Source organism: Agelaius tricolor, unplaced genomic scaffold, assembly GCF_023055355.1.
Source record: "Agelaius tricolor isolate 1412-34295 unplaced genomic scaffold, bAgeTri1.0.p SCAF_8, whole genome shotgun sequence".
NCBI classification, from domain to species: Eukaryota; Metazoa; Chordata; class Aves; order Passeriformes; family Icteridae; genus Agelaius; species Agelaius tricolor.
The window spans coordinates 8,239,590-8,252,070 of NW_027269268.1; the positions used below are offsets into that span (position 1 = coordinate 8,239,590).

The following is a 12,481-nucleotide window of genomic DNA, read 5'->3' on the forward strand; positions in this document are numbered from 1 at the left end:
AAGGTGTGAGGTGAGGCCAAGGCTGTGGTGGCTGACTGCAGAGAACTTCCAGGCTCTGCAGAGAACTTCCAGGCTCCATCTGACCCTATCCCTGCTGCAGCTGGGCTGGGCTGCACTGGGGTAATCCCTGGAGCAAGAGAGATGAGCAAAACCTGCTGGCACTGAAGTTACACCTTGAGGAAGATGCTGCAGGGAGAGGGTGAGTGCTGGTGCTGAAGAAAGGCACCAGGGTTTGCATTCCTGGGGCAGGAGGGGTGAATTTCTGCTCTGCCCGCTCCCTGCAGAGGCTCTGCTGTTCCCTGGTAAGCCCTGGGAATGTCTGCATCCCTCTGCAGCTTGGAAGTGCAAGGCAACTGCTGTCCCCGGCTGGCAGCCAGAACAGCTTTCTAGAAATAAGCCCAGCAGATGGGAAATGTGGCCTGACTGCAGGAATCACATTCAGCTGCTGGGGTGGGAGGCTCCTAGGAAAAAAAAAAAAAAAAAAAAAAAAAAAAAGATCTTCTAAAAGGTTTCCTGTGGCCACATGAGCCTGAGAATCCATGCAAGGCGGGAAGTGTGGTGGATGACCTATGGGCTCTGGTTAGATGATATTTGGGGTATTTGCAGCTGGGAGGCCTCTCAGTTTGGAGGGAGGTGGATGATCTATCAGCTCTCAGACAGTGTTACCAAAGGCAGGGCCATGCTGGACTTGTATTACCTGGATATTTTCACCCCAAGGCTGTTCTGTAGCTCTCCCCTTTAAGGGGAAAGGGTATTTGTGTACAGGGTGTTCACCGTGTTCTGGCTGTTTATGGGAATCAAGGTGCAATTTCCCATAAGATCTTATTTTAAAGGAAGAATGAAAACCAAAACTGAAAGCAGAGCCCAGTGGGAAAGGAGGGCATGTGGTGCCCATGTGCCCAAGCTTCCACAGTGGCTCCAGCATGGTTGTGCCTGGCCTGGGAGCAGAAACCTCTGGCAAAAAACCTTTACCAGCAGCACCAGCCCCGCTAAACAGGTGAGAACAGAGGAAAAAATGGAACTCCTGGGGTGCCCCTGCATGGGCAAAGCTCCCCACTGAATGGTTTGGAGGCTTTTGCTGTTTAAATCACCCCTTGCACATGGGCTGTATTGCTTTTAGTGAGTCCATCTCCTGCTGCCCCATTCCCTGAAGAGTTAAGCCCTGATTTAGGCTTTTTCTGAGAAAACAGCTTTAGGCTTTTTCTGAGAAAATGAGAAAGAATTCTCACCCTGGATTTCAGACAAGTGACTTCAGGAGCTGTGCCACTGCCTCTTCCCTTCTTGCTCCAGCCATGGCCAAGATGGGGTTAAATCCAAAAGGGCAAGGAGCTCCAGTGGTCCCAGTGCAAGTAAAGGCCCTGCCCCACACAAGCACTTTAAAGGTAAATGCTCTCTCTCTCTGTTCAAGAGAAGCAGATGAGCAGCAAAGCCTGCCTGCAGAACAGTAAAAAAAAATCCCCTTTTGCAGGACTTGGAAAATGATTGGAGGAAAGGCTCCAACGAGACGAGCAGCACAGATAAGAAATGTAGGTGAAATGGTGCTTACCACATCTGCACAGCATGCCTGACCTTTGTATTCACTGTGGCTACTAAATTTTTCTGACTGACACAATTCCATTAACATTTCTAGCATGATAATAGGAAATAATTATTTTACCTAATCTCATTATTCTTAACAAACAAACAACTACCCAAAAAAACCCAAAAACCAAAAAAACCACCATCAACAACAAAAAAAAACCAAAAAACAAACAAACAAAAAACCACAAACAAAGAAAAGAGTCCTTTTTTCTCCCCCCAGCATTTTCTGTGCTTCATGTAGGACTGTCCTCCTGCCAGGCCAGAATACACACCCACTGGGACCAGGGCACACCAGTCTGCAGCTCTCATCTGCGTACACTGGCACTGCAAGGTTTCTTTCTCAGAGTTCACACCCTGGCTCCAAGTCCTCTTTATCCCATGTATTTGCTATCCCAGCAGTATTTGGTTTTTGCTTCTCTTTTTATGGAAAAAAAAAATTGTTTTTCCATTTTCTCAATTTCCTTTCCTAACGTTCAAATGTATCACTTTGCTGCAATTAGATGGAATGGGTCTCTTCAATTTGCTGCTCCATTCCCTGATCTAGGTGAATTTTTCTTAGATGGGATCATGTGGGTGAACTGGGAACAGCTTCATCTTGTAGGGTTGGGATCTGGGGATGTTTCTTAGGGTCAGAGAGTGCACCTTGCAGGTCACTGCCTCTCCAGCCACCCTGAGCACACCTTGTCAAAGCCAAGCCACAGGTGGGCTTGCTTAGGTGGCATCTGTTTATCAGCAGGGCATCTGGAGATGTGAAGTCTATCACAATATTTGAAAAGCTCAATAAAGGAACAGATGGCTTGATAGGAGATGATCTGACTAATGAAATCAGGGTTAACACTTCAACTGAGAAACAGTTTTAACTGGTTCATAACAGTTTTAATTGTTTTCAATACAAACCTTGGGGTGTGGAGCAGCTCCAATGGCTGATGCTGAGTGGTCCCTAGGCCCATTTTCCCCACTGCTCCTCTTTCTGGGGGGGCAACCTTTCCTGCCAGGCCTCACTCCACCTTTGGAGCAGAAAGGAGCAGGACAGGAGGAAAAGGTGGCAAATATATTTTCAGAAGACATGTATCTCCCAGAAATGAAAGCAGACTCACAGCAATTCCCTTTCTCATTTTCCTCATCTTTGTGTACCTTTTCCTCCCCCCAGAAAAACCAGTCCAGGATAACCACAGCCAATCTCCAATGGTAATTTCACCCTGGGAAGGACAGCAACGGGAGGGGCATGAGGTTGCTTTGCTTTGCAGGATGGGGGCTGTGGGAGAGGGGCTGCTCCTCCCATGAAGAAATCATTGTAGGAAATATCTCCTAGGGCCCACGTAACATCACCCCTTATGGCTGATGCCTCCCTGCATCTCTCTTGCCTCCTGCACTGGGTGGGCTCCAACACATGCTTGCTGTCCCCAGGCTGTGCCCTTTTTTCAAGCTGTGAGTTTTTAAATTTGTGATAGGTTTTTGGTGGGCCTGTCAGCATCATACGTTTCCCAGCACTCAGAGGGACACCATCTGCTCAAAAAGGAGCTGTGAACAAAATGTCTCAGACACGGAGTTTACCAAAAATGCAATTGCCTTAAAATCCCATATGGTGCATTGTTTCCCTTCCAGCATTGGCTGGCAGCAGAGGTGAAGTGACTAAGGCAGTTTCTGCTGCATTTTCCTTTATGGCCAAAATCGCTGGGGCCCGGAACAGTCACTTCTCACCTGTTTGTCAAAAGGTTTTCTTCAGCCTCAGCTGCTGAAAGCCAGAGGATACTGGGACTCAAAGAGCTCCCCTCTATTACTTTTAAAGTGAGCTTCCTTGACTCTTGCTGTCACAAGAAGCCTTGCAGGGAGGGATATAGTTAATCCTGAGATCTTAAGCATATTTTTTTCCAGGCACCCGATTTTTGGGCCTTTCTTGGTGACATGGAGGCAATAGCAGCTCCTTGCCTGAGGAAAGCCATCCCTGGAAGTCACTTGTGGCTCCTAAGTGTGGCAGTGCCACTGGGGCAGTGTCAGGTGCATGCAGAGGGGAAACCTGGCCAAGATCTCTGGATTTTGTGGGGTTGCAAAAAAAGCACATGCTGCAAGGAAACATTCATTAGTCCAGGATAACATAAGACTTGAAATACCAAAGCAGGAGGAATGTTATTTCAGCTCTAAAAATAGCCCCCTTGGCCTTTAAAACACTGAGAAGCATACACAGGCTTTCTGTGGGAGCATCTGTCCTCTCCCTTGATGATGCAGCCGCTTTGGTAAGGGCTCAGGGGACCTGCTGGTGCAGTGCTTGTTCTGAGGATCAGCACTCTGAGGGGTTTGCATCCCCTGGGGATCAGAGACACGAAATCTCTTCAGAATGCTGCACAAGGGCCAAAGCTGCAGGGTGAAGGAGTGTTGCTTGCTAGAAGGGCAGCCTACGAAATACTGATAGAACTCAGCTCATTTCTGGGGGCTGACATGGATTTAGGCATCTGTCTGTTTTGTGTTGGTTCATAAGTGATGGCACCAGGACAAAATTTTGACTAAGTGCTACCTAATTTGGATTTAGGAAAACAAACAAGACAGTCTCCGAATAACATCAGTCATCCTGACACAGAGAGATGGGAGGAAGAGGAAAAAGAAGTGGTAGCATTCACATGTACTTAATCCCATGAAGATTAGATAGGGAAGCGACCCCTCTAACCCAGAAAACTGTCCCAAATGGTTATCACTGAGCTGTTTTCCTGGGAATGTTTCTTCTCAAAATTCCAACCACAGGCATACTTCAGAGAGATCACAAAGCCCACCACCCAGCATGGGAAAAGGGGTGAAAGAGGCTCTTCCTGGTGTTAGGAAAATTAACCCACAAACACCAGAGGTTTATGTCCAAAAAGGAGACAGAGGAGTCCTTTCTGGCTTTATTAGAATAAAGGGAGAGGCCATGGGGCATTCCCCTGGGATCTCTCGATTTTTTGGAGGACACAGCCTCCCTTTTTATCCTAATTTCCTGGCTGCATTTCCCTTCTCTCTTTCCCCATTGCCTGAGGTACTTGAGAGGTACAGACTTCCCGATACCAAAGATTTCCCTCTAATGTAGAACACTCCCTTTTAATTTTTAATTCTTACGGAATTTAGAGGTTCTTCTTCCCCATTGTTTCTTTCATCTCTCAATGTCTAATTTCGTTTATCAGCAAACCTAAAGTTTATTTGCAAAAGCAAATATCTTTTCCCATTCATCCATCAGTGGAATCCCTCCCATTGTTCCTTTTATCTCCCAGAGCTAGTTTTATCTACCAGCAGACCCACAGCTTGTTCGTAAAGACAAATCCGCTATTCCTCTCACTGGGGTTTCTGGCCAACTGAGTGGCTGCTCCCTTGAGGCTTTTCCAAGCACCCATCCAGAGGGGCAGCATTGCCGGGAGGGCTGCGAACACCGCGGCGTTTGTGAGGCGAGCCCTCCTTCGGGGGGCTCGGAGCAGAGGGGCCGCAGGCCGGGCAGGTGCTCCCGGCTCTCCAAGGGCAGGCACAGGGAACACGGCGGAGCAGGGGCCCTTCGGCACGGCCACACCGGGCACAGCCCGCAGGCAGCGGCTGCCCACGGGCCCAGGGGAGCCCTGAGGGCCGGGGGGCTGCGGCCGCCTCCCCGCAGCGCAATCGGGGCGGTCAGAACGACACCCGGGCCCGCCCGTCCGGGGCGGGGCGGGGCTGGGCGGGGCGGGGGTCGGACCCAGCCCGGCCGCGGAGCCGGAGCCGGAGCTGCCCGCAGGTGCGCAGGTAGGAGCCGCTGCCGGCAGCGCCCGCCACCCTCCCGTGTCGCCGTGGCCCCGCCCTGTCGCGAATGGTCGCCGGCGCCCCGGGCGCGGTGCGGGTGCCCCGGAGCCCCCGAGGTGCGAGCGGGGCAGGGCTGGGCGGGGGGCGCCGCGGGGGCTGCGGCAGAGCCGAGAGCGCCGCGCCGCCCGTCCTGCAGCGCCCTGGGTCACGGCGGGCACGCACGGGCCGGGTAAGGGGATTAGAGCCGCTCCACACAGGGCCCGGAGCAGCCGGCTGTGGAACAGCTCTCCCGGGTCATGGTGTCGGCATCCCGCCCACCCGTGAATCCGACCCTTGGCGCTGCGGGATGTGGTGGTGGCACAGCTCGGCGGGGTCTCGGCCAGGCTGCTGCATAGGGGTCTGTGAAGGAGCGCATCTGGGCTGAGGGTGTGGGGTGGGACAGGTCCTGCCTTCCTTCCCCAGACCCTGTCAGGATGTCCTGTCAGGACGTGCAGGCTGTGTCCGGTTAAAGTCCCTGGAGGCAATTTAAGGTGTCGAGAAAGGCCCTTCGGCTGTGCTGTGGTGCCTCGGGGAAGAAGGGCGAGATCCCTCTCTGAGTGGTAGAAAGATGCTGGGTGCTGATGTCCCAGGGGCGCTTGGGATCTCTGGCTTAGCTTTTACTTAGCACATTGTGCTTGTGCCAGACCTTTGATTTAGAGCCCTTAAGATATAAACGTTGCAGAAATGATGAGTTAACCTTTCTGCTTTTTTGTTTGTTTGTTTTTGTTTGGTCTTTTTTCCTTTTCAAGCAAAGCTGCTCGTGAAAGTGACCCTAGGGGTTGTCTGGTCAACATTCACGCCGTCCTCATGCCATGGCAGTGCACACATGCATGGTTAATTAGGAATAGCAAATCAACATGGAGGAGGGCAGCGTGTGGAAGGTATATCCTGACACTGACTGCCTGTTGTGTCTTGCTCAAGCAGATGACAGTGCCTAAAAGAAGGGGGCTTGATTCTTGCCCACTTTCTGCCTTTGGGTAATGGGATGAAGACAGGGGACTCCTATTTGCTTGACAAATGTCTTGCTCCTGATTTCACTGCTGAACTATTTAAAGTCAAATTGTTTTCTTGTGGTTTATCCATGCCCAGCTGTCAGCATTTTCTGAACCTGGGTGCTGAAAGTGCAGTTGTTTCATTTCCCCTTTTAAGATCCTTTGTGCTGCAGTGTTTGCTTTTCAGATGCAGAGCAAGGATGTGTGCCTGTAAGAACACCAATGTTTTCAATTTTTTTTTTCTTGGAAGAAATGTCATGTCTGTGGTTCTCTCTCTTCCCCCAGCCATTTCCAGGCAGCCTGAGATTGCAAGGTTGCAGTTTGGCCCAACAGAGAGACTTTAGGGTCCCAATCCTGCAGTCCAAGCTGAAGCAATGAGCTGTGATTGCAGGTTAAGTGGGAGCAGAGAAAGGTCTGTGAAAAAAGAGAAAGATGATCCTAGGCAATCTATTGGGAAGGATACACTGGGATAGGGGGTGGTGGCAGGTGAGGAGGCAGCTGCTGCAGTGGAAGGCTTTGATCAGGACTCTCTGAGCGCACACTCCTCTGTGCCACTGATTTCCAGTGGGACGTCTCAGCGAGCAAATCACTGGCCTTGGTGTCTAAAATGGGAATAATTCTGGGCTTTTGCTGTCTCAAGAAGACTTGCAAAAGTCTCTCCTCACCTTAGGTCCCTGCAGGTTTCAGAAGAGGTCACCTGAGGTTCAGGGATGAGGGCAGGATGAGAGTGAAAAGGAAGAGAAACACATTGGGAACAGGTGAAGAGAGAAGGGCAGAGTGAATGGGAGGAGAGGAAAAGACTGATGCAGCTTCAGAAACCATGAAAGGAACTGTTTAAACAGCTATAGGTTACCTCACATGGGGTTTATTGCACATTTTTAATGCTGAGCTTGCTGCTGGATGGTCCTGCCTGCCAGGGAGAGGTCTGGGCAGCCTCTCCCATGGGTGGAGGGAAGGGAGCAAAAGCCTGGAGGATGTGGGCTGATCTGCTGCAATGGTGGGGAGAGTGTCCAGCACCCTCCCTGCAATTTCCTGAGCTGGGGCAGGTCCAGGTACTTAGGGAGAGGACTTCTGCTCTTGCTGTATTATTTCCTGCTTCCAGTGAGGAACCACTGGTATTAATAGTGGTGACTGCCTAAACCAGAAGAGCCAGTGGCCCTTCAGTTTTGGCACCACAGGACTGCAAGAGTGGGTTTTGCCTGGCCAGGATACTGAGGATGGCCACAGCTTTGTCAGAGGGAGCCTCCCCAGTGTGGTCTTGGCTCTTAGAGGTAGTTTAATGTGGTCTCCTACAAGAAAGTCGGACTCTGAAAATATTTCAGTAGACTTAAAAAGTAATAATCCCTCTGGATGCATTGTAGAGGCTGCTCACACAGGCTTGGCCCCTGCTTGACAGCTGGAAGCTGTTCCCTTCTCCCCTCTGTCCCTTGTGTTTGCTTGAAGGGAAATGCTGTATGGCACCTTCCTACTGCAGCTCACCCAAACACCCTAAAAACTGCAATATATGGTTGCAGCAGCTTGAGACGCTGGTAAACAAAGGAAATTAATTCCTAGAAATAAGGAATGCTGGCAATGAAGTGGTGAACACCACAGGAATACCTGTCAATGATGGCTTACCTCCTACTTTGCCTCTCAGGGCTAATGATTTCCACAGGTCTCAACAGAGTCAAAAGACAATCCCTGTGCCAGAGAGGGCCACTTTAGTGGGGTGACAAGAGCCAAGCCATGGGAACTGCATGTCCATTCCTTGCAGCTCACCCTCTGGCCCTCTTTGCTGCTCCTCTGGAGCTTTGGTGGTTTATACATGAAGAAGAGGGCCTCTTTCTGTGCAGGAGGAGTAAGTCCTCAGGCTGAAGAGCTTGGTGAGGGAAAACTGTCCTGAGGAACAGTGTGCTCTGCCACAGTCCCTAACAGCTCACAGGCCTGGGGTGCATTTACCAAAGGAAATGCTGCTCTGGGGACAGTGTACATCTCTCCAAAGATGCTAAGTGCAGTGAAGAAAGGAGTTTATGCATCCAAAACGTGAATAGGAGAGGCGTGAAAGGGATAAGAGAGATGTAAAACAGGGTAAACAGGTAGGAGAAGCCCTGCTTACACCCCACGAGAAGCTCTGTAGCTTGAGTGTGTGTTTTTTGTTTGATGGGGAAAAACCAGTGACAGGGTAGAAAAGGCTGGGGAACCTGGAATTTTTCTGGCCTTGCAGGGAGTGTACTCTCTCATCCATAAAATACAGGAGAAGGAGACAATATGATCAGGAATAACGTTCTGCCAAGTCTGTTCCCCTGGGCTTGTCTGTTTTTCCTTACCTTCAAAGCTATTTGTAAATCAGCACTCGAAGTTTCACCTCCCTGTTAAGTGTTCTTTGCCACGCCCAACACTTACATTGTTTTCCTGATAATGGGACAAACCTTTGGGGCAGACTTCCTTCCCCCTTCTGATGTAATGTGTGTCTTGGCTTTGCTTGCTGGTACACGTTGGAAATTATTGAAGACATTGGTAATTTTTTGGGACTGAGGAGCAAATAAAACACCTTGATCAGTTTATTAATAGCCTGTCAAGACCTCTGTAGGTTATGGGAGGAGAAACACTCAATCTGCTTGTTGCTGCTTCATTAGATTGGGGTGGTTGAGGTGGAGGACAGTCCTGGACTGGACAAATTGCCTGCTCAGTGACTCTGACTTCCTGGGCTTTGCCATAGCATCAGCCTGCATTTCTGTATTGCTTGCAGAGCAAGGAGACGGTTTCAAAGACTCTTTCCTCACAGCACAGCTGAAGCAGGGAAAACTTTGCTGTTGTCTTTTTTTTTTTTTTTTTTTGAGGAGATAGATAGCCCTCCTCATTTTCCAGCAACTCTTTAGTTTGGGGGATGGCTGGAACTTTGAGCTAAGTGCCCTTCTCAGAAGCATCCCAAACCAAAGGATTCTCAAGGGGAAGATATGGCCCTGTGGTGGTGGTGGTGGTGTGAGACTGTGGGTTTGGGCTGTGTTGAGACTCTGCTAGAGATTTCCCTTGTGTCTCAGAGGTCTGCTGAAAGTGGCTCCAGTCTTGATATCTCTGTGTTAGGGGAACTTTGCTGTCTGACCACCCAGAAGCCACTCACAGTCACACTCCCACCGCCCCCGGCTGGGATTGAAGCCCTTTCACAGTGGGTGGTTGCATTAAGCTGATGTGTGCCTTGCTTGACTCCCCACACACCCCACACTTGCCCAGTCAGACAGGTTTTCCTCACTGGTTGGGTCTCAGGATTCCCATAGCAGAGTCCCAGGAGCCTGGACCCTTTAAGTAATTTAATCATGGTGCAGTAACACCATAACAGCTTGAATTTATGCCTTCAGGGGTTCTCCCTGCACTAAGGAATCCCTGAGCTTTTATACCCTCCCAGTCTGTGTGCCCCTTCCAGTTGTGATATTTAGTCTGGGGCCTTCTGGCTGTTTATTTGGCTTCTACAGAGATTCTGGGTGACCAGCCACCCTTGTGCCACAGGTCTCCATGCCCTTTGCTGGGCAAAGGGTGGATGCCAGGTCATGGCCCCTTGCGTGTGGCTCCAGCCACCACCACACCCTGCAGTTCCCACTGTGGCTGCTCACCAAGCTACTTGTATTCCTCAGCATCTGCACTTGGAGAGAGTAAGGCATCAGCCCTGGGAGGTGGGCAGTCCAGCAGGCACTGGGAGGACTCACTGGGAGCTGGTTGTCCCCTGGCTTGTGCAGCCCCTGGGGTCAGGAGGAGCTGGCATGGCTGTGTCTTCCAGTGAGTATTCCCTAGCAGAATGGGATCCCTGGGGCAAAGAACATACAGCACCTGCACAGTGCAGCTCTCCTCAGCTCACCTTGGCTGCTCCTGCCTGGTTGCAGTGCCTGCTGCCCCAGCTCCTTCTGTCTGAGCTGATGTTACCTCTGCCTTACCCAGCTCCTCTCTCTGCCTCCTTTGCCTATTTGCAGGCTGAGGGCCATGACTGCCCAAGCCCTGCTCATGGTATGAGTGGGACCTCATGGAAGTCTGTGTGATCTGGCATAGGTTCATGGGTCAAAGCCTGCAGAACACCCCTTTAGTCCCGTGGGGGCAAACCAGATTAATTTTTCTTCTCTAACACCCAGGAGTGTGGTCTGGAAGCGGGGTGTGCCTGGTTTGTGCAGCACCAAATGCGAGACAGACAGCCACAGCCCACAGGAGTTGAGAGTCGGCGTCTCTGGCTGTGAACAGCAGCTCAGCACTGCTTGCTAAATGGCCTGTAAGTACTTACACCCATGTGGGACTGGGGGTGAAGGCTGTGGGGCAGCAAGAAGCACAAAGCCAAGAGCGCTTTCTGAAATACGGTGGGATGCACTGGCCTCAGGGCCCAGCAGTGCTGCAGGAATATCTCTGGGTCAGACACTGTGGATATAAATGTGTCCTTTACTGCTCCTGTTTTTCGGTGATTAGAAGGTTTCATTCCTTTGTTGCACTTGGTCCGTCTCTGATAGGTTTATGTTGGCCAGAGCATTTCATTAGCACACTGAATGCAGTGTATGAAGTGAGACAAGAAACATGTACTGATGTTGCCATGGGTGAAAACATTGCCTCTCAACGTTGTTGCAGGATTCCTGAAGCATCTCTCCTGCTTCCCTCATGCACAACCCAGAGATGTCTTTACCTTTTCCCATTCCTCTTGTATAAATGAAATGAAAATGGCATTTCTGCACATCCGTGAGATGGTAGGGGGGTACCTGGAGCAAGCAGAACATCCTACCCTGCTGACAGAGGGGATCACTTCTTTTCTTGTTACCCCACCATTTTGTTATGTATCTACAAGCCTCTGTCACATCTTATCTCTCTCATTATGCACTCACACTGGAAACCTTGAGATAAACCTGAAAACGCCCTGCTTTGATATGTTGGCATTTGTGACTTGTGGGTGGCAGGTTATGTAATGTGCTGGTTTGTATCCACTCAGTTACAGTGATTAGCTATCAAGTGACTGGGGTTATTTTTGCTTTTAAAAGCAACAGAGATCTATAGTGGGCTCCCCCAAAAGACAGAATGTGTTTGCTCCCCTTTGATTGTTGCTGACTGGCAGCAATTCTTTATGACTTACTCTGTGTTTTGAACAGTGTTCTCCTTCTCACAGTGCTCCTGCCTTTGTACCTATTCTCTGAAATAACCCAATGGCCTGGTGCTGTGAAATGCAGGAGTGTTGCTCTGGCTTATTATGCATTTCAAATGCATCTGCATGCTTTAGTCTTAAAAAAGATGTATGACTCTCTTAATGTGGTAATTTTGTCCTTCCTTACATTCATGTTCTCTGGTGAAAGCAACTTCAGGAGGAGCCTGTAACTTTGCTTGGCAGATGGAATTAAGATGTCCATATTAAATGAACCCTGAGCAAGCAGCAGTATATGTTTGGTGAGCTGCCTGCTGTAATTGAAGTGTGTACATTAGGGGAACGGAAGCTTAATTGGTTGAGGGTGTATAGCGGGGCAATGGTAAAAAAAGCAGAGCCAGCAGCTGACAGTCTAAGCAGATTTAGACATAAAAATGGAACTGGAGATGAGTAAGCTTGCATTGAGAGAAATTCTCAAGGCACACACTGGGGCAGTGCTAATGTGAAACTCTTTTCAGTTCTGTACCCTGACTGAGATGGCAGCAGGAGCACACCTCAACAGGGGTTTTGCAGTGCTGGTGTGAGAGTGTGTGTCAAGAGGGATTGGAAAACCACATGTGAGCTTTGGAGAAGGTGGGCTGGGTCAGCTGTGATTACTGAAAATGTTTTGGTTGGTTTTGTGAATCTATTGCACCATGAGGGCTTTCTGTGCCTGCCTGTGCAAGCCTCAGTGATGGAAGATCAATGGCTATGGGAGATTACCAACTGCCTCTTGGATGCAGCGTGGTTATTTGGGAGAACATGGGCTGGCAGAGGTTGCTTTTGTTGCCAACTGGAGTTGACTGCTCAGATTTGGCATCACTGGACGTGGCAGCAATGCAGAACAGAGCTGTGGAGAGGAAATTTGGCTTGATGTCATCCCTGGGGAGCAGTTAACAGTCAAAGAGTTTGTTTCTACATTTCCCATAAAGAATTTTGATGCTTTTCCTATCACTCTTGGCACTTTACTTTGGCTAAACTGGTGTGGTGCTGCAGGGGAGGATGATATTTGGGTTCCTTG

At 49.9% G+C, this 12,481-nt stretch overlaps 1 protein-coding gene across 6 annotated transcripts in view; it reads left to right on the forward strand.

Annotated features, from left to right (window-relative positions):
- The window catches only part of TMEM150C (transmembrane protein 150C), a 26,608-nt gene continuing 14,127 nt past the window's right edge, over window positions 1-12,481 (forward strand). For 2 of the 6 annotated variants that reach the window (XM_071431573.1, XM_071431578.1), the window contains exons 1-2: window positions 4,914-5,313; window positions 10,439-10,572. In XM_071431573.1, coding sequence (XP_071287674.1) covers window positions 10,566-10,572 — 7 coding nt within the window. In that variant the 5' untranslated portion in view covers window positions 4,914-5,313; window positions 10,439-10,565. Of the gene's footprint in view, window positions 200-4,912; window positions 5,427-6,098; window positions 6,231-10,438; window positions 10,573-12,481 lie in introns of those variants that run through there. The other 4 variants (XM_071431575.1, XM_071431577.1, XM_071431574.1 and 1 more) reach the window with 4 other exon arrangements.